General features: G+C 43.5%; 2 protein-coding genes across 2 annotated transcripts in view; both read left to right on the top strand.

The window, feature by feature from the left end:
* LOC311146613 (CUGBP Elav-like family member 5) overlaps positions 1 to 7877 on the top strand; it is a gene marked incomplete at both ends in the record, with an annotated part of 44445 nt that extends 36568 nt beyond the window's left edge. Inside the window, 7 exons of the mRNA XM_084183143.1 lie at positions 4158 to 4237; positions 4321 to 4479; positions 4619 to 4766; positions 6760 to 6990; positions 7242 to 7325; positions 7512 to 7655; positions 7750 to 7877. Coding sequence (XP_084039269.1) covers positions 4158 to 4237; positions 4321 to 4479; positions 4619 to 4766; positions 6760 to 6990; positions 7242 to 7325; positions 7512 to 7655; positions 7750 to 7877 — 974 coding nt within the window. The remainder of the gene's footprint in view (positions 1 to 4157; positions 4238 to 4320; positions 4480 to 4618; positions 4767 to 6759; positions 6991 to 7241; positions 7326 to 7511; positions 7656 to 7749) is intronic.
* Positions 7878 to 13874: 5997 nt separating this feature from the next.
* LOC311146663 (protein fem-1 homolog A) lies at positions 13875 to 17639 on the top strand. Its single transcript, XM_084183194.1, has one exon. The coding sequence runs from the start codon at positions 14022 to 14024 to the stop codon at positions 15873 to 15875; it is 1854 nt and encodes a 617-aa protein (XP_084039320.1). The 5' UTR covers positions 13875 to 14021; the 3' UTR covers positions 15876 to 17639.
* Positions 17640 to 22300: the final 4661 nt, after the last annotated feature.

The raw sequence follows: 22300 nt of genomic DNA, 5'->3' as shown, positions 1-22300 counted from the left end.
CTTGACCAGCACAAAAACATCCTGTGGCGTACTGCATTAGCATCAAATAGCCCCCGCGATATGCAACTTTTCAGGGAAGTTAGGAACCAATATACACAAGCAGTTAGGAAAGCAAAGGCTAACTTTTTCAAACAGAAATTTGCATCCTGTAGCACTAACTCCAAAAAGTTTTGGGACACTGTAAAGTCCATGGAAAATAAGAGCACTTCCTCCCAGCTGCCCACTGCACTGAGGCTAGGAAACACTATCACCACCGATGCCCCCACCGCTTCTCCTTCACACAAATCCAGACAGCTGATGTTCTAAAAGAGCTGCAAAATCTGGACCCCTACAAATCATCTGGGCTAGACAATCTGGACCCTTTCTTTCTAAAACTAGCCGCCGAAATTGTCGCAACCCCTATTACTAGCCTGTTCAACCTCTCTTTCGTAACGTCTGAGATCCCCAGAGATTGGAAAGCTGCCGCGGTCATCCCCCTCTTCAAAGGGGGTGACACTCTAGATCCAAACTGTTACAGATCCATATCCATCCTGCCCTGCCTTTCAAAAGTTTTTGAAAGCCAAGTCAACAAACAGATCACCGACCATTTCGAATCCCACCGTACCTTCTCCGCTATGCAATCCGGTTTCCGAGCTGGTCATGGGTGCACTTCAGCCACGCTCAAGGTCCTAAACGATATTATAACCGCGATCGATAATAGACAGTACTGTGCAGCCGTTTTCATTGACCTGGCCAAGGCTTTCGACTCTGTCAACCACCGCATTCTTATTGGCAGACTAAATAGCCTTGTTTTCTCAAATGACTGCCTCGCCTGGTTCACCAACTACTTCTCAGATAGAGTTCAATGTGTCAAATCGGAGGGCCTGTTGTCTGGACCTATGGCAGTCTCTATGGGGGTGCCACAGGGTTCAATTCTTGGGCCGACTCTTTTCTCTGTGTATATCAATGACGTCGCTCTTGCTGCTGGTGACTCTCAGATCCACCTCTACGCAGACGACACCATTTTGTATACATCTGGCCCTTCATTGGACACTGTGTTAACAAACCTCCAAACGAGCTTCAATTCCATACAACACTCCTTCAGTAGCCTCCAACTGCTCTTAAACACTAGTAAAACTAAATGCATGCTCTTCAACCGAACGCTGCTTGCACCCGCCCACCCGACTAGAATCACTACTCTCGACGGGTCTGACCTAGAGTATGTGGACAACTACAAATACCTAGGTGTCTGGTTAGACTGTAAACTCTCCTTCCAGACTCACATTAAGAATCTCCAATCCAAAGTTAAATCTAGAATCGGTTTCCTATTTCGCAACAAAGCCTCCTTCACTCATGCTGCCAAACATGCCCTCGTAAAACTGACTATCCTACCGATCCTTGACTTCGGCGATGTCATTTACAAAATAGCCTCCAACACTCTACTCAGCAAATTGGATGTAGTCTATCACAGTGCCATCCGTTTTGTCTCCAAAGCCCCATATAATACCCACCACTGTGACCTGTACGCTCTTGTTGGCTGGTCCTCACTACATATTAGTCGCCAAACCCACTGGCTCCAGGCCATCTATAAATCACTGCTAGGCAAATCCCCGCCTTATCTTAGCTCATTGGTCACCATAGCAACACCCACCCGTAGTCTGCGCTCCAGCGGGTATATCTCACTGGTCATCCCCAAAGCCAACACCTCCTTTGGCCGCAATTCCTTCCAGTTCTCTGCTGCCAACGACTGGAACAAATTGCAAAAATCTCTGAAGCTGGAGACACTTATCTCCCTCACTAACTTTAAGCATCAGTTGTCAGAGCACCTTACCGATCACTGCACCTGTACACAGCCCATCTGAAATTAGCCCGCCCAACTACCTCATCCTTATATTGTTATCTATTTTGCTCATTTGTACCCCAGTATCTCTATTTGCACATCATCTCTTGCACATCTATCATTCCAATGTTAATGCTAATTGTAATTATTTTACACTATAGCCTATTTTATTGCCTACCTCCATAACTTGCTACATTTGCACACTGTATATTATATGTATTTCTGTTGTATTTTTGACTTTGTTTTGTTTTACCCCATATTTAACTCTGTGTTTGTTTTTATCGCACTGCTATGCTTTATCTTGGCCAGGTCGCAGTTGTAAATGAGAACTTGTTCTCAACTGGTTTACCTGGTTAAATAAAGGTGAAATAAAATAAATAAAATAGTGCCTTGCCAATTCATTGATATATATATTGAAGAGGGTGGGGCTCAACCTGCATCCCTGTCTCACCCCACAGCCCTGTGGAAAGAAATGTGTGTGTTTTTTTGCCAATTTTAGCTGCACACTTGCTGTTTGTGTACATGGATTTTATAATGTCATATGTTTTTGCCCCAACACCGCTTTCCATCAATTTGTATAGCAGACCCTCATGCCAAATTGAGTCAAAAGCCTTTTTGAAATCAACAAAGCATGAGAAGACTTTGCCTTTGATTTGTTTTGTTTGTTTGTCAATTAGGGTGTGCAAGGTGAATACGTGGTCTGTCTTATGGTAATGTCGTAAAAAGCCAATTTGACATTTGCTCAGTACATTTTTGTCACTGAGGAAATGTAGGAGTCTGCTGTTAATGATAATGCAGATAATTTTCCCAAGGTTGCTGTTGACGCATTTCCCACGGTAGTTATTGGGGTCAAATATGTCTCCACTTTTGTGGATTGGGGTGATCAGTCCTTGGTTCCAAATATTGGAAATTGCTCCCAAGAATGAACCAGACTTGTGGAGGTCTACAATTATTTTTCTGAGGTCTTGGCTGATTTCTTTTGATTTTCCCATGATGTCAAGCAAAGAGCCACTGAGTTTGAAGGTAAGCCTTGAAATACATCCACAGGTACACCTCCAATCGACTCAAATGTGTCACGCCCTGGCTCTGGGGACACTTGTATGTTGAGCCAGGGTGTGAGTTTCCTTGTTTCTAGTTGGTGTATTTCTATGTTGACCAGAGTGGTTCTCAATCAGAGGCAATTAGTGTCAGCTGTTGCTGGTTGTCTCTGATTGGGAACCATATTTATTCAGTCTGTTTGCCACAGTGGTTTGTGGGATCTTGTTCCAGTGTGGTTTGTGTTAGACCGTGGACGTCACGTTATCGTTTTGTTGTTTTGTTCGTGTAATTACTAATAAAATAGTATGTTCGCCTTCAACGCTGCGCCTTGGTCCTCCTCTGTTCCCGACGATCGTGTCAGAAGATCCCACCAAGACTGGACCAAGCAGCGTGTCCAGGAGCCATCGCCAGGGAGATCTCTAGCGGATCTCCTTCGCCTCCTCGACTGGGTCAAGCCGTGTGAGGAAGAGAGGGGCTTGACGTGGAAGCAGAAGGGCAAAAGGCTGGTAAAAAATATGGAGACCTGGTCCACGGGTAGGAGAGAAGCCCAGAAATTGTTTAGGGGGGGCTCACACCGTGGACGACGGGGCAGCAGGAGACCGCGGTAGAGCGGCCCAGCGGGTTGGCAGAGGAGGCCGCCAGGTTACGGGGGCCACTGGTCAAAGAGGGGAAGGAAGGTGTAGAGGCACGGCGAGAGGTACTGGGGTGTGTTACCAGTCCGGTCCGGCCCGTTCCTGATCCCTGCGTAGGGCCAGTGGTGTGTGTCCCCAGTACGGTCCGGTCTGTTCCTGTCCCTTGCACCGAGCCTGTGGTGCGCGTCGCCAGCCCAGTCCGGTCCATTCCTGCTTTCCGCACCAAGCCTGTATATGTTTTTGCAGATTGTATATGTTTTTGCAGTTTGTTCTTTGTTATAGAGCCAAAAAGATTGGAGAAGTGGTTTATCCATACATCTCCATTTTGAATAGATAACTCTTCGTGTTGTTGTTTGTTTAGTGTATTCCAATTTTACCAGAAGTGGTTAGATTCTATGGATTCCTCAATCATATTGAGCTGATTTCTGACGTGCTGTTCCTTCTTTTTCCGTAGTGTATTTCTGTATTGTTTTAGTGATTCCCCATAGTGAAGGCGTAAGGCTGAGGTTTTCTGGGTTTCTATGTTTTTGGTTGGATAGGTTTCTCAATTTCTTTCTTAGGTTTTTGCATTCTTCATCAAACCATTTGTCATTGTCGTTCATTTTCTTAGGTTGTCTGCTTGACATTTTTTGATTTATCTCTCTCGCTCTGTCTCTCTCTCTCTCTAGGTTGTGCATTTGTGAAGTTTTCTACTCATTCTGAAGCGCAGTCTGCAATCAGTTCCTTGCATGGGAGTCAGACCATGCCTGTAAGTACAATAAACACACACACACACACATACACACACACACACACACACACTGATCCATGCTGTGTTCCTCTCCTCTCTAGGGAGCGTCGTCCAGCCTGGTGGTGAAGTTTGCAGACACAGATAAGGAGAGGACCATACGGCGCATGCAGCAGATGGCTGGACAGTTTGGCATCTTCAACCCCTCTGTCGCCCTACCCACGTTCAGCAGCTACAGCACCTACAGTAGCTATGCACACGCAGTAAGCACATACACATACACACACACACACACGCAATTTGGTATCTGTCACTCTGACACACCGATGCCTCACTGACAGCTTGCTCTCATTCTCTCCATCTTTCCCCCTTCCTCCCCGATCCACCTCCTCTCCCCATCAGTTGATGCAGCAGCAGCAGGCAGCGGTGATGGCCGTGTCTCAGGGGGGCTACCTGGCCCCCAGCCTCTCCTTTCCCTCCGCCCAGATCCACCAGATGGGGGCGCTAACCATGAACGGTCTGCCGCCCAACCCTCTCAATCTCGTGTCAGGTCAGTCACGTCGGATAAATCAGCAATATGCATGATGAGTAAGGTGGGAGACCTGGGAACTCGTGTTAGCTCCCAGAGCTAGTGCCTAGGGCTAGGCTTTAGCTCAGTGGGCTAACACAGTCTCGAGAAGCTCAGACAACCTGGGTTCAATACCTGGTCAGTTACATATGAGTCTTGGAAATGTGTGATATCACATTTCACTACGCGGTCCTGGGATCTATCGCTCTGACTGGGGGTCGTTTTTAAGCTTGGGCGATATACCGTTTATACTGTATACCGGGGTATTTAAAAATATATATAATAATAATAATACAACATTTGGGGGGTGCGTGCTACGCCACTGCTTATAACTATAAGTTAAATATAACTATAAGAAATCTAAGATGTGTCAAATAAATGATATCGAGCTTAGGGCTCCAGCAATGCATTTGGTTTGCTAACTTGCTAGCTGAGTGGCTAGATGTCAAGGTCAAGCTTCTTGGTTACAGCAGAGACATTCAATCCCCTCCTGGATCAAGATCCCTGTTGCCTTAAAAAAAATTGCCCCTTGTGTTCACTTCTGGTAATACCGTATACCCCGGTAAGGTACAGAAACAGTATGACGGTATGAAAATCTGGATACCGCCCAACACTAGTAGTTTTACAATTTACACCATTGATCCCACATAATCAATACAGTGTAACTCTGCAATGGAGACACATTATATACAGACTGCCTTTGTATTCTCACTTAGTGTAGATGTTTGAGATTTCTCCCTCAAGTCAAGTAATTGCTTGAGAGAGTGTTCACACCTGGTTTCTAGGTCTAAATCAGTTTCTGGGAACCAGCAGACAATGTGGCCTATAAACTACAATATGTCCAGGAAAATACCTTTAGTGAAATGTAAACTATTCTACTCTGGTCTTCACAGTCTACTCTCTCTCTCTTGGTATTGAGCCAAATAGGAGTCTGGTTTTATAGATCACATAGTTCATATTACTGTGGGGGAATCTCTGTGGTCCATGAAAGTGTATAATGTTTCATATTCCATTAATAGACAGATACTGTATCTCTGTATTGCTTTCTATCATTCTCACTCTCTGTCACTTTCTCCCTATAATCTACTGTATTGCTTTCAATTCAATTCAATTCAATTCAATTTGCTTTATTGGCATGACGTAACAATGTACATATTGCCAAAGCTTACTTTGGATATTTACAATATTAACATAATTAAAGTAATAATGATCAATATTGTCAACAGGACAACAGTAACAACAATAACCAAGGATCAAAATAACCATTGAACAATAACAATATAGAGAACATATGCAGGTTGGTTGGTCTGTCAGACACTGTCCCTCATCTTATGGCAGGCAGCAATGTAGTGCGCTGCCAACCCACAGCTCTCTGCGTCCTCCCCAACAGGATGGGTTCTTTCCCTCTCTCTTACACACACATGCTTACGCACGCACGCACGCACGCACACACACATCGCTAAAGACTATCCTATCACAAATACAGTATTTGAGATGCCTACACAGTACACACAGAATCATGCAGGCGAATTACAATGCAGATTGGAGGCCCTATCTCCCTCCTGAGGCTGTATCAGTTTAGTGCAGACACACATTCAACCCATTTCACTGTGGGAGAACGTCTTTATTTGTCCCAGCTGTAGATAAGACAGTGAGCAGTGAGCACAGTAAAATGCCCCTGCTGCTGCCTTAGTGAGCAGATCCGGGTTGCTCTGTTTTACAGCAGCATGTCATTGTGTTGCTATGCTGACATTGCAGAGTGATTTTATCACCATGTGAGCTCTGAGACGCCTGCTGTTACACACCTGCACACACACAACACACAAACAGTACACACATACTGTACATGAGACACACACACACACACTCTCTTTCTCTCCATTCTGTCTATCCTTCTCCCTCTCTCCCTTTCTCTCTCATATACATTAAGTCCAATCCCTGTGCGGTGTAGTGATCATTTCTGTCTCTGGTGTAGTGAATGTGTATTTCCCCCCTGCAGGTCTGAGCTCTCCTCCGGCCGCCCTGCCCTCCTCCCTGACCAGCCTGGTGGCCCCAATGATGAACGGGTACACCGGCCTCGCCCCCCAGGCTAACGGGCACCCTCTAGAGACCCTCTACACCAATACCCTGCCGCCCTACTCCACCCAGAGCCCTACTGCTGCAGATACACTGCAACAGGCCTTTACTGGGGTACAGCAATACACAGGTACAGTACACATCTCTGATCTCTAACCCTGACCTTGATACCTCCAGGTCTTCACCAGTCTGTTGAATGTGACTCATATAGGATAAACTCAATCCCCACTCTCTCTTTTTTTTCCCACTTCATCCCCCTTTATGCCTGTCTATCGCTCTCTCCTCTCTCTCTCTCCCTTTCTCTCTCTCCTCTTTTGTCATTTCCTTCTCTCTCTGTCGCTCTCCTCTGTCTCTCTCTCTCACGCTTTCTCTCCTCTGTAGCCATCTACCCAGCGACTACACTGACCCCTCTCGGTCAGTCACTGCCACAGCACCCTCAGGTCATTGGCCAACAGCAGAGGGAAGGTGAGGGTGAGGAACTATATTTACTAATTCTTCATCATCATGATCATCATTGTCAACAACATCATGAGTGTCATCATCATTGTGATTTTGTGTGTCTTAAAAATGTACTGTACCATCATGATACTGGTGCCTCCAACAGTGTTTTGTGTGTGTGTGTGTGTGTGTGTGTGTGTGTTTGTGTTCCAGGACCAGAGGGCTGTAATCTGTTCATCTACCACCTGCCACAGGAGTTTGGGGATAACGAACTGATGCAGATGTTTCTGCCCTTTGGCAATGTTATCTCCTCCAAGGTATTCATGGACAGAGCCACCAATCAGAGCAAGTGTTTCGGTGAGTGACACTACTTCTAAACAATCACAACAAGCGGTTAGCTGATTGACAATACCACTGACCAGAGCATCTGTCTGTGTCTGTATGTATGCAGGCTTTGTGAGCTTTGATAACCCGGGTAGTGCCCAGGCTGCCATCCAGGCTATGAATGGTTTCCAGATTGGTATGAAGAGACTCAAGGTGCAACTCAAACGGCCCAAAGACGCCAGCCGCCCCTACTGACACCCCCCAGCACAGGTAAGACCTGTCCACTATTATACATAATATAATGAAGTTATTAGAGTTGTTATCAATTCTGTTTCACTCTGATTTTAGCTGTCTTATGTTGATCAAAAACTGTATAACAAAGTTACACTTCACAGTAGTCTCTCAAGTCAGATTCAAGCATTTCTTCCATTCCCCTCCCTTTCTCATTATCTGTATTTCTCTCCTCTTCCTTCCTCTTCCTCTCCCCCCCCCCCATAGGTTTAATCAGAGGAATGGAGGACGCCTTTGATTGAATAAGACATTCTGTGAAAGGAAAAAACTCAAAAGTTCTTCTGTTTAAAAAAAATATAGGAAAATAGACTTCATATGGGAGTTGGGGAGAGATCTCTTGTTATCTTCAATCAAATCTGACTGGCAGAGGAGGACTCACAGCTCTGCACCAGTGAAGGTTTGGCATCACAGATGAGAGAGCAATGGGATGATGCATAGGATAGAACAAGACTTTCAAAACAAACAGAAAACTTTTTTAAAGATACAAAAACAAAAAACAATTCAGAATCTTTGGAGACTTGGGAGTGAAGAAGAACACCACAGACAGACTAAGAAACAGTGTTAAAAAGAATATGGATTTATGATGAACTCAAAGAGGACCCTAGTGAACAAAAAGAGACTTCAGGTTTTTCCTACCATGTAATGGACAAATGAGGGTTCAAACTTGATCTGAGGATTCTAAGTATATCTGGAAAGAGATGATCTTTCTCTGTGAGTCCCGAACTTGCTCTTTCTCAAGTTTCCATAGCAACCGAGCTAACTGCACCCCCTTGGGATCGGAGGACCAAATGTTTTTCTCTTTCTCTTTATCAGTCTTGTACAAAATACTAACAATCATATAATACAATACAGTATAATGTTTAGTCTAGTACAAACTAACAATCAAAAATACTTAAAATGCAGTATTCTGCCTTTAGTTTAGTACACATAACAGTGACAGAGAAGTACTTCAAGTCGGCATTGGATTATTCACCATCAGTGTACTGCTGACTACTAAGGAGTATGTAAATGTGAAATGGGATCATGTAGAAGTCAGTTGGAGAGGTTAGTGAAGGAGAATGTTGCCCTGCGCTCTTTCTGTGGGATGGAATACATTATGAAGTGTTTGTTTGTTTGTTTGAAAGACGCCTTTTATCATCCGTTTACTGATAGGCTACACTTCATCTTTGGGCACTCAGTTTGACCCTTGAACTTTTAGTTTTGTCTCCCATCTGTGCAGCAACCACTCTGAGCCTCCATTCTATTCAAAGTTGCCCGTAGGCACAGATGTAGGATCAGCTCACTTTACCCAAATACTAACCTTAAACATTAGGAAGAAAATGCTCAACTGTACTTAGATCAGTCTGTAGGGGCTATGTCATCCTACTTCATTCTATTCTGCCTATAGAGCAAAGGCCATTGGCTCACATTCTGCTTCAGGAGCTTACTGCAGTTCTCGGGTCAGGGGTTAAAAGGTCTCGAGTCAGGTGTGCCTCATGGTCGGATGAGATTGTCCATAGAAACGGATCTTAGGTCAGTTTTCTGGTTAAGGTGGTTAATAGTTAAAGTTAGGATTTGGGGAGGGCCAGCTGATCCAAGATCTGTGTGTCCACTTTCATTAGCCAGTAGACTTAGCAGGATGTATTGCTTCGTTCATTGGGTCTGTTTTGTGACAAAGGAAGTATTTGTGTATTTACATTTCAGGGATTATTTGAACTAGGCCCAGGAGTTTTTTCTGGTCAGGTCACATGCTCAGGAAAAACTCCTTTCCCTTACCATAACACAAAAAAACACTAGTACAGATGTAGGATCTTAATTTGAGCCAGTTTTCTACAGCAGGAAAATAATCCTGCAGCAACAGGGAATGTGAATTATTATGTGGATTATACTGTAATTAATGGACATTTTTGTAGGGGTTGATAACATATTTTGTAAGGGAAAATCAAGTCTGAAATTTCAAAGTGGAAATGACAAACTTCAGAAGCCTTTTTAAACCTCAAATACACTACAAGTTTAAAATGTCCTGCATTGCAGGAAAGTTCTCATGCAACAGGGTGATCAAATTAAGATCCTACATCTGTATGGCACAGGTTAGAATTTGTTTATGGCACAAGCTATCTTATCATTGTATAACATTACTGTTACCTTTTTTTCAACATATATAACTATATGGCTCATATCAATTTGAGCCTGCATTGCAGTACTATTCACACACATAAAATAGGACTAGCTTTTTCTCAAATAAGTCAGATAGACTCCCCTCACATAGATGTGTGCTGTTTTGATGGAAAAGACTGGTTGAATCCAGCCAATTATCTTGTGAGGGGAGGCGTCATCATCAGCAGCACAGAGAGGTGCAGAGTTAGAGTAGAAAGCCTTCTGATCCGTTTGAGTCTAACTCCATTACATTTTAAGGAGGTGCCTGCAGTCCCCTCTCGCTTGCATTTGGGTGAATGTTTTATTCAGTATGGAGAGAGGGAGCAGAGACACTACTTTACTGGGAGTAGACTTCAAATCTGCTTTTAAAGAGCTATACAAGGTCAAATTTTGAGCACAAGTCATTTGTTGTGCTGTGCAGGACAGGTTGGGAATGATGTCACAGTACCTCCCTCAGGGAACACAAGAAACCAATGGAGGAACATCAAAACACACTCTAGAATACATTGGGGGATGATTCCAAGAGACACACTAGAATGCAGGGCGGGAAGGAAGGAAGGAAGGAAGGAAGGAAGGAAGGAAGGAAGGAAGGAAGGAAGGAAGGAAGGAAGGAAGGAAGGAAGGAAGGAAGGAAGGAAGGAAGGAAGGAAGGAAGGAAGGAAGGAAGGAAGGAAGGAAGGAAGGAAGGAAGGAAGGAAGGAAGGAAGGAAGGAAGGAAGGAAGGAAGAAGGAAGGAAGGAAGGAAGGAAGGAAGGTTCTCTTTTTCTTTCCTTTTTTGGTCATCATCACATATTCAATAGTGAACCATATTTTCACTAACTCCTAGTGAATGTTACTGCCTATTTTACTTACAGACCATTCCTGACCCTCATATAAGTGAAGTTGCCAAGTAATGTTTAATCTATCTATGAATTCTAATATGTACATTTAATTATCTTGTAACATTCCAGGCCAGTTGGCAGCTGAGAGATAAATAGCTATTTTAGTTATCGACATTAGTTTATTCACTGTGCACAGAATCATAAACCAACTGGACATATGGATATACCAATGCACATTTGTATTTATTTTCATGGGTTTTAATCATTGCCAAAATCTAGCCTACTTCTTATTAGCTAACTGCCAGCCCATTTCTCTTTTATCTGCATGTTGTTTCCTCTCACAAAGATTTATTTAAAGGAAGAAACGGGCGTTTTGATTAGAGTCAAAGGTCAACTCCATTTCAATCACTTGTCAGTTGAACTGGACATTATTATTTCTCTATAGGAGTGCAGTCAAATTCCTATATTGACTGTAAAGACACCAATGTTGGCTTTGATGATGCCTCTGTGAAATGTTTACTGACCAGCAGCCTCTCACCACTGCTAGCAGCATTGAAATAGAGAATTTGTAATTTGTCAAATTGCCATGGTCTGACAGGCTTTAACCCTTCTAGGGTTACCAAATGTCTATGGTAAGCAGAGCTTGGCCTGCGACTGATGCAGGAAGACAGTCAGTCTTATGTTTGATCCAGATCCTGAGGTAACAGCAATAGTCTTAGTTGCACTAAGAGACAAGCCGTGCACTACAGTAACCTGACAAGTCCTTTGACCTTTGCTTGTCCTATAAACATAAAGCAGTAGCCTAAAGGCTAAACTAATGCTATTATTGCCAAGCAGCTGATTAGAAATGTACTTGTATATTTCTATATTCTATTCAGGTTCTGGGGTTATATGCTTTTTCAGGGGTTGGGGGACATAAAGATAGTTTACTGTGCTTTTTCTATATACATTTATTAACAACTACCTGAATGAAGCCATGTTACTTTCTATCAAATGACTACCCACTGGGCAAAAACTGGTTGAATCAATGTTGTTTCCACATCATTTCACCCAAACAATTCAATGTGACGAGGTTGAATCAACGTGAAAAACTGATTGGATTTGAAAAAAGTAATCAACGTCAGGGAATCTCGTATTTTTTTCACCCAGCTTTTAACCTCAATCTAATGACATTGTGATTTTTTTTGTTGATTTCACGTTTAATTCATGTTAGTTGACAACTCAACTAAATGTAAATCAAAATTAGACGTTTAACTGACGTCTGTGCTCAGTGGGTACGTGTATACTTAGCATTCCTACTGCACTACCTCTATAAGGTGATGGGTATAAATCTTTAAAAACAAGACCTCCATTTTCATTTTAAGATCTATTATGGATTGTCATGTGTTTACTGCCAAAATCCACCTAAGTCCATCCTTACTGCTCAACTGGAGGCTTGGATAAGGGGAGGGAATGGGGGTCATGACATTCTTATGAATGATACTGTATGATCATGTACTATGTTTTGAATGCAGTGGGAAAATACATTATAGCTTGATGTAAATAGGAGATCTGTTTAATTCCATAATCTTGTCAGCACACAAATCTTTTCAGGTAATGGGGCGAGGAGTGGGAGAGGGATGGAGGGGGGGTGGGGTTTTAATGGAGATACTAGCGGTGGGTGGGGTTGGCATTTGAAGCTGGTGTCTAACTTCAGTGGTTTCGATTGAGAGACGGGGATAAGGACACTTGTGGGTAATGTTGAGGGTAGAAGAGGGGGACATGATGATGTCTGAGAAACCACAGCTCTGTTATCCTGCCCATGTCCCTCCTATACTTGCTGCTTTGACAATTACAATTTTCATATCGTTTTATTTATTTACTTATTTATTAGGTCATATTTAATTAAATGTGTCCTTATATTTATTATTACCTGTCATTATTATAATATTTATTTCCCTTCAGATATGAATGATACAGAATGCTTACTGGGCCTTTTTTCCTCTTTCTCCTTTTTCAATTTTACAATAAAATATTCTAATAGTACCTTAACATCTCATCTCAAAATCCTTTCTCCAGTGATCGTTAACCCTAGCAGTGAATAAATGTGTTTTTGCTGCCCTCTGCTGTTTACTATCTACCACTTTACAATGCATTACATTACAACGGGTCAGTGGCACCAATTTCTCAACATAAAATACAGTATGTTATGGGATTATTATGGCACAGTTATAGCACAACTTGGAAAACATAAGAACATACTTTGTTTTTCTATAATTTGTTAATGCACTACATGCACAGACTGGATAAGTAGCCTATGGTAATAGCCAACAACCTACAGTATATCTGTCATACATGCACTGTTATTTGATTTCAATGGACTATAGTGCCGCCTATGGATCTACAACCCACACATCATTTAATTTGATCCATGCTATGCCACGCTGCTTTTCATTAGTGTCATAATTTTTTTTTTTGTATTTGCATGTCATGCTTAATTAACAAAAACAAGTATTTGGGAATGATATGTGGAGGCCTAATGGACACCCACATACTCGCTGACAGACGGAAGAATATACTATTTTCACTCTATTGAAATATGTTTTGTATCAGTGTAGATATCGGAAAGATGTTATGTTTAAAAGCAATACGACAGAAATACAGTACCATGAATATTTCTGTAAAATGAGAAGCGATGCCACATTCGTTTTGAGGTTTGCGTTGATCCTGCGCATTGTGTTTCCGAGTGAATGGGGATTGTAGTTTAAATACGTTTACAAGGCCGCTAGTAAAGCGTTCCAGTGTACGATACATACGTTCGCCTAAAAACTACTCTTTCCGTTTCAACCCATCTAGTGCTGAGTTCACTTGTACGAAATGCCTCATGGGAATTATATTTCTAATCAGAAGGAAAGTGCCATTTCATCCTTGGTGAAATTATTTCTTAAAGACTACATTAACCAAAATGCTAAGCTTACATTGTAAACATAGAGCTGTAAAACAACACAAACGCCATCTTGACAGCAGCCTTAAAATGGCAGAAAAATGCCAGGGAGAAACCGAGCTACGGACAGGGTTTATTTTCTTATTTTGAAAAGATTGTCCCTTCCCTGTTTTTCTAAAAACGTAGCTAGGAGGTTGATGGCCAGTGAGAGAGACGAAAAACGTTAAAATGGATATCACGACGGCGGTTTTCAACGCGGCCAGAGATGGTAAGCTGAAACTTATCCAGAAGTTGCTGAGCAACAAAAGTCCCGAGGAGTTGCAAGCTCTCGCCGAGGAGAAAACGCAGGGAGGCACCCCTCTCCTCATTGCCTCTCGATACGGACACTTAGAGGTTGTGGACTATTTGCTTGAACACTGTAAAGCTAAGGTGGAACTAGGAGGCTCGGTGAACTTTGACGGCGAGACGATTGAAGGGGCTCCCCCGCTATGGGCGGCTTCAGCGGCTGGTCACCTCCCTGTCGTCCGCACACTCCTCAAACACGGTGCCTCTGTCAACAACACTACGCTGACCAACTCAACGCCCCTCCGTGCTGCCTGCTTCGATGGTCACCTGGAGATTGTCCGCTACCTGGTGGAGAACCGAGCCGATATGGAGGTAGCCAACCGCCACGGCCACACCTGCCTGATGATCTCGTGCTACAAGGGCCACAAAGAGATCGCAAAGTTCCTCCTGGAGCGTGGTGCTGATGTCAACCGTAAGAGTGTGAAAGGCAACACTGCTCTCCACGACTGTGCCGAGTCCGGTAGCCTGGACATCATGAAGATGCTGCTGAAATGTAATGCCCGCATGGAGAGGGACGGCTATGGCATGACCCCTCTCCTAGCCGCCAGCGTCACTGGGCACACCAACATCGTGGAGTATCTCGCCCACCAGCCCCGCTCTTCACGAGAAGAACGTGTTGATGCACTCGAACTCCTGGGGGCCACCTTCGTGGATAAGAAGAGAGACCTCCTGGGGGCCATGAGATACTGGAGGAGAGCCATGGAGCTGAGACAACCAGCTGACAAGGTGGGACTCCTGGCCAAGCCCCCTCCGGGGCCCCCTGTCCCTGCCTACGACTGTGCCCGAGAGGTGAGCACAGCCGAGGAGCTGGAGGCTCTGATCACAGACCCTGACGAGATGCGAATGCAGGCCCTGCTGGTCCGTGAGAGAATCCTGGGGCCCTCGCACCCTGACACCTCCTACTACATCCGCTACAGAGGGGCCGTCTACGCCGACTCTGGCAACTTTGAGCGCTGCATCAGCCTGTGGAAGTACGCCCTGGACATGCAGCAGAGTAACCTGGACCCCCTCAGCCCCATGACAGCCAGCAGCTTCCTGTCCTTCGCTGAGCTCTTCTCCTTTGTGCTGCAGGACCGGGCCAAAGGTACCCTGGCAACTCGCGTCACCTTCCACGACCTGATGGGGGTGTTGGGGAAGAGCGTGAGGGAGGTGGAGAGGGCGGTGGCCCAGAGGGACAGCCCCCCTGAAGCCCCCCAGTTCACGAAGGCCCTGTCCATCATCCTCCACCTTGTGTTCCTGCTGGAGAAGCTGGAGTGCACTGCGGAGCAGGAGCACCAGAAGAAGCAGACAGTGTACCGCCTCCTGAAGTTGAACCCGCGGGCACGGAGTGGCTTCACCCCCCTGCATATGGCCGTGGACAAGGATACCACGTCGGTGGGCCGCTACCCCGTGGGTCGCTTCCCCTCCCAGACCGTGGCCTCGCTGCTGCTGGAGTGCGGAGCGGACGTGGACTCACGGGACTGCGACAACAACACGCCCCTGCATATCGCCGCCAGCAACGGTTGCCCGGAGATCATGGCGCTGCTGGTGAGGGCAGGGGCACACTTCGATGCCACCAATGCCCAGAGGAAGACGGCGTACGAGCTGCTGGACGAGCAGAGCAGCGGGCACCCGGCCCTCTACCCCCTCAACTACGTCACTCTGCAGTGCCTGGCGGCGCGCGCCATTGAGAGGCACAGACTGCCCTACAAGGGCCTCATCTCAGAGGAGATGGAGACCTTCATTGAGCTGCACTGACACCCCCCTCCCCATTAAGATCCCCACCCTGTCCCCAGACTCTTCCTCAGACCCCTCTAAACCACCCAACAATGACCTCCATCATCTTCACCCCACCTCATCCATGTTCCCCTGATTCCCCTTATCCTCACCATACCCAGCCCACCCCCTTTCCCCATGGTCTCTCCCCTCTCAGTACCCGTCCTAACTCCAGACTATTAGCTCTGTCTCAGACCAAATCACAGCAATAATCCTCCCGGCTTCTAAACATTACACTAACAACAGACTAGGAGCATCTTAACTGTGGCTAGATGCATCCGGTCAGTGCTCTCTCTTTAGGTTATGTGCAATTCCACGGTTACAGAGTGATGCTGAGACTCCGATTTTTCACTTTAAAATGTATGTCAAACAAAAAACAATGATAGTAAAGTTAAACAATCCATATAACTCTATGCACAAGGAATACTTGTAACAATTTCCACAGAAAATTTTACAAAAAACACATTTACTCTAAGAACAGTGAAGAATCAGAGTCTCAGCATTACTCTTTTATTGTGGATTTTCCCTTATCTGTTATTAAGACATGGACACTTTCTAAGTGCTAGGTTGCTATTTGTTTGCAGGTGGGAAAAAAATCTTTGGACTTGATTTTAGGATTTTATGCTTTCTGTCTTTTTTCTTCTCCTGTTTCTCTTGATAAGAAAGGAAGACTCCTCACAGAAAGAAAAGTATGTCAGTGCCTGTATATGTATTGGGTGGTGGCTTGTTTTAAGGTGGGAATGGAAGCTATATTACTTGATAGGACATGATCAAATATTGACAGTTAACTGCATGAGAGGCTTAAGAGTGAATAGGATAGCTTGTTTGTTAAATCTGTCTTGTCTTTGCAAGGTTATCAAGAAGCATCCTTTGAACAAACAATGTACACATTGTATGCTTGGCTGCCTGGTATGGATGTATTTTTATCAATAATCTAGCATTATTTAATCCTCCGCCCCATACTTTGACATTTTAAGGAGTGTTTGAAAACCCATTTGTGCCAAAACTCAGCCTTATATCGTTTCTCTAAACGTGGGATCTTACAGGTTAGCCTAAACCTACTGAACTAGCTTACTACGAGTGGAGCAACTAACAACTGTAGAGTGCAGACTAGCATGGGAACTCTCATAAGGATACAGTGTGTTTTAGCCTAGCCTACATCTCTTCTTTAGCTCTGTCTTTTTAGACTGTGTGTGTGTGTGTTTTACAACCTGGTCAATCTCTTGAAGTCTCCCTCTGAACAATTTGGACACTGTGGGAAAGGAAAGATGGAGATTTCTCTCCATCTCCTCCTGAGTGAATGTTTATGTTGATCCCAGTATCAGATCATCTATTCTAACCTATCTATTTACAGTCCATGCAGAACAATTGGAATCTATGCAGTCGCTCATTGTGATGATATCAAAACCCAGGGGTGATCCGATTTAAGCACAGATGCAGGTGACAAGGAACAAATCGCACCCTGCATTTTAGTCTTATTATTTTTATTTTTTACAATCTCAGTTTTGTGTTATCTTGTTTTATCATACATACTTTATTGTATTTTTCTGTTATGTCTGTCCCTATGTAAAAAACACACCTGATTGAATGCACTTTGAAAAACCTCCCTGAATCCTAAAGTGTAACTGCACAACATCCAGGCTATGGACTCTCACAGCCTCTCTCTCAACAACTGATTGATTAATTTAACTGATGATAACTTCAGAACAGTGTTGAGATACTTGAATAAAATTCAGTATCCCTGCAGCAAGTAGGTCTGTGGGTTTGTGTGTTGGCTGGGGAATGATTTGAATCTCTCTTCCCCCCTCCTTTTCTCTGTGTGTTGTTGTTGAGCTATTGAGACATTCGTAGGGGTCTTTTAGGTGTTAGGTTAATGTTACAAACTCTGACATAAGTGCAAAATCTGAATGCAATACAGTGCTCCAGTCCCAATTCAATTACATTATTTTTAATTGCTTCTGATAACTGCTTTAGTTCACACTGTGTTGGAACAATCCCAAGCCACTGAGTTCATTAGCAGTGGACTGCATCTCCTCTCACCTTTTAGCCCTCTCACTGTGTTCCTGTCTTTATGCAGCATGTACAGGGCTGGCCAGGATAGGACCAACCCAGTGCTCTGCTGCGAGAGGCCTGGGTAGAGTGGATATGAAGGAGTAACAGACAGCTGGACTGACTCATAACACTGACTCATATTACAGAGGCCCTTATATTTAGATGGATTGAAATAGGTGTGATGGATGAACACACTATCCCTCCCTGCTCTACAGGTTCCCATGCAGCTTGCCTATTAAAGCCAGGTGCCTAAACTTAAAGGCCCAGTGCAGTCAAAAAATGTGCACATTTTCCCACCAGTGGTATGTTTCCACCAAATGGACTTGCGGATACAAATCAGTGCGTGATGATGTAGTGCATACAATATGTTTTTTATGTACCTAATATAAACCTAAAGTTCAATGTGTTTCCATCACATTTTCAACTCTACCTATAGTTTTTCACAAAAACTGTTGGGGTAAATAGCAAATGTGCCTACTCTGGTCTTGGCACCTGCGCTCTAGACAACAGCTGGCAGATACAGTGTGGTTAGACTGTGCAGATTGTCTAGTCCAGTGGTTCCCAACCAGGGGTGCTAAGACCCCTGGGGTTACTTGAGAAGACTCTTGAGACCATAGGCCTAATGTTAAAATGCACGTGAGGGGGTACTCCAGGCAGAGCAAAATTCAGTTGGTGGTACTGTAACCAAAAAAAGGTTGGGAACCACTGGTCTAGTCTACATAATGAGATTATTATGGATAAGTGAGAATATTTTTATTTGTCAAACGGCTGTCAAGCATCCATCATCATGTCACCAGAACCCTCTATATTTATTGGAAAGCAGCATCACACTCACCACCCTGTGAAGTTCATAACTTATTTAATCTGTAGCTTAAGAAACTACATGGTTTGCTGAGTCGTATTGGGAGGACCATATCATCGCGTGACTCCAAATTTACTTCGATATGATGGTTATTATATCAATATTTGTGCATAAAGGTGTTTCCACCTCCATTTCCCTCATAATTAATTTTAACGACACAAAAAGATCCCACCATGTTGAACGAACAAATGATCTGTCGGCATTTATAAAATTACACCGAAACGTTCTGTTTCTATCAGAGCTGTCGTGATTTTTTTTATACGATATGACTTTGCCATCTCTTCAATCTAAGCCTACAGGAAAGCGTGTGCCATTAGGCCTGGAGGGAAGCAAAAGTCATTCTGCTACCCAAGAATAGCAAAGCACCCTTTACTGGCTCAAATAGCCGACCAATCAGTCTGTTACCAACCCTTAATAAAGTTTTGGAAAAAATTGTGTTTGACCAGATACAATTCTATTTCACAGTAAACAAATTAACAACAGACTTTCAGCACGCTTATAGGGAAGGGCATACAAAATGTAAGCCTGAGGCACTTAGCCTACACAAATGACTGATGATTGGCTGAGAGAAATTGATAAGATTGTGGGAGCTGTTTTGTTGGACTTCAGTGCAGCTTTTGACATTATCGATCATAATCTGCTGCTGGAAAACATATGTATTATGGCTTTACATCCCCTCCTATATTGTGGATCGAGAGTTACCTGTCTAACAGAACACAGAGGGTGTTCTTTATTGGAAGCCTCTCCAACATAATAATCCAGGTAGTCAGGCATTCCCCAGGGCTAATGACCTGCCACTGGCACTGAGTAAAGCCTGTGTGTCTATGTACTGTATGCTGATGACTCAACACTGTACACATCAGCTACCGTTAAATGACCTCTAGATTTCTATTTTGTTTCTAAGATTCCAGTAAAACATTTTATTCAATCCTTTATATATTTTATTACTTTTATTTTTTCCTTAAGTGACAAACAGAACATACTATTTGTTCTCCCTTTCTTTCTCTCTTTGTGGTAAACAAAGAAGGAAAAAAAAGAAAGTATAACAGAAACTTGATCTTTCGGCGTCCTGCGCTCTTAAAGTATAAATAGAGTGCTGTCAACGTCACTGCGGGGCAGCGGTGGAGACAGGGCCATTTCCCCTGCTATTTTAGGGTCCTTTCGCCCCAGTCTCTGCCCTGCAAACAGGCCTCCAGTAAGGTAATACACACAGTCAGTCAGGTTACTGGATGACTGGCAGAGACAGTGTCCTGGAACCACTCCAATGACTTTGGTCCTTCATTGAACCCATTTTGTAAAATATCTTTTTTTTTACTACCGCACATTAGCCTATTGAAAAATTATGATTATTGATCATCACCATATTTTACTCTGTACTTCCATAGCCTACAGTTGAATCGCAATGGGGCTATCCCTGTCATGTTAGCGATTATTATTGTTATTCAATGTTAAATGGTTATTGTTGTTGTTAAATTCACAGTATCTGTTTTCTTTGAAAGGTCAGAGGCCATGGGGGTTGAACTTCAGAGTGGTTACAGGAGTGTCAGTAGACCCCAGCCTGAAAAATCAACCCCCAGTCCCTGACTCCCTGCTCCCCTGTGGCATCTGCAGATCTAATGGAACGGGATAGGTAGAAGCAAAATACTGTAGCTGATGCTCTTCTCTGCCCATGGGCCTATCTGGTCCATTCAACCCCTAGAAAGCAAAGAAAGGAATCTGAGGTAAACAATATGCTAATAGCTCCTGCAGCTAGCTCTCTGGTATGCAAGGTGTTTCCACCACAGGCCTATTGCTGACAACTAGGGTTATGATCTATTCAAGTTAAAGTCAGTCAATAAGGACTTATTGAACTGGGAATTTGCATTCACCTCCTGAGTTGAGTTGATCTGGAATGGAATTCACTCCGAGCCTGCTGACTCCCTTTCAGCTTAGGAGAAGGGCTAGGGTTTCGATTTATGACTGGACATACTGTATATCTGCTCAGACCCTGTTTAGGAAACAGCAGTAGCCTGGAAGGTTACTGTATAGGTAGTTTCACTTGCCTGACTGGCTCTCCACCGGTGGCTATGGGATGGGACTATTTTATAGAGGGCCTTCGTTTTTAGTAAAAGATACATGAGGCTGATATTTTGTGATACATTCCATCACGGCTACCAGTATATGAGTGTCAAGGCGTCAGTGTAATGCGGTAGGACGAAGTCAGGCGCAGGACACAGAGCTAATAAAAAAAAAACGTACTTTACTCGTAGGTAACTTAATGAACATACCTCCACGCAGGGAGGCACAAACCCGCTCACATACGACAACCAAAACATGAACAAATACGCACAACACACAGTGTGAGCCAGAGGGTTAAATAGGGAAGACATAATTACATGATGGGAAACAGGTGAGACCGATACAGACAAAACCAGTAGAATATAGAAACATGGATCGGTAGCAGCTAGTACTCCGGTGACGACGAACGCCGAAGCCTGCCCGAGCAAGGAGGAGGAACAGCTTCGGCTGAATCCGTGACAATGAGTCCCTTTTGGGTAGTGTAACTAGATTTTTAAAAAAAATGTAATTTCACCTCATTTTAACATTTTGTCATGAAGAGCACATGTTCAACATATAAAAAAAAAAAATCCCATCTCAAGAGGTTAAATAAAAAAAGGACTATAGTAAGTGCCTATTAAGTGCCAAATAAAGTAACATGGTTGACCATGACAGGGTTGACCTGTCTATTTATGGGTAACATGGTTGACTTGTTCTGCTTGAACCCATTCAGTTTTCCACTACAAAACACCTGAAAATTGTCTAAAAAAGTTGAACCAGCTCACCTGCTTTTACACTATGATTTGACTATTAGATATTCAATGTTTCTTTAGAAAAGGAAGAGTTTGACAATGTTAAAACGAGAGTTTAGTTCACATAACAGAGTTGACCTTAAAATTAGGGATTTTTTTTTGTTGGTTTTCCTTCAAATTAATCACAAATCACATAATAAATATCTTCAAAAATTACTGTTTTTTAAAGCAAATTTTTTTTACTAGGGCTTTACAGTAGCTAGGTTTCCATCCATTTGGCGACAGATATTTATGCGAATATTCTAGAATTCGCATCAAGAAAATATGCACATTTTCCCACCAGTGCTATGTTTCCACCAAATGGACTTGTTGCGGATACAATTCAGTGCGTGATGATGTAGTGCACACAAAAACATTTTCATGTACCTAATAGAAATCTAAAGTTCAATATGTTTCCTTCATATTTTCAACTCTACCTATAGTTTTTCACAAAAACTGTTTCGTTAAATAGCAAATGTGCCTACTCTGGTCTTGGCACCTGCGCTCTAGCCAACAGCTTGCAGATACAGTGTGGGTAGACTGTGCAGATTGTCTAGTCCAGTGGTTCCCAACCAGTTGATGGTACTGTTACCAAAAAAGGTTGGGAACCACTTATCTACTCTACATGACGAGATTATTATGGATAAGCAAGAATATTTTTATTT

This window comes from Coregonus lavaretus (genome assembly GCF_964263955.1).
Source record: "Coregonus lavaretus genome assembly, chromosome: 19".
Taxonomy (NCBI): Eukaryota; Metazoa; Chordata; class Actinopteri; order Salmoniformes; family Salmonidae; genus Coregonus; species Coregonus lavaretus.
Note: the sequence above shows the minus strand (reverse complement) of the source record. Positions and strands in the feature narration are given on the sequence as shown.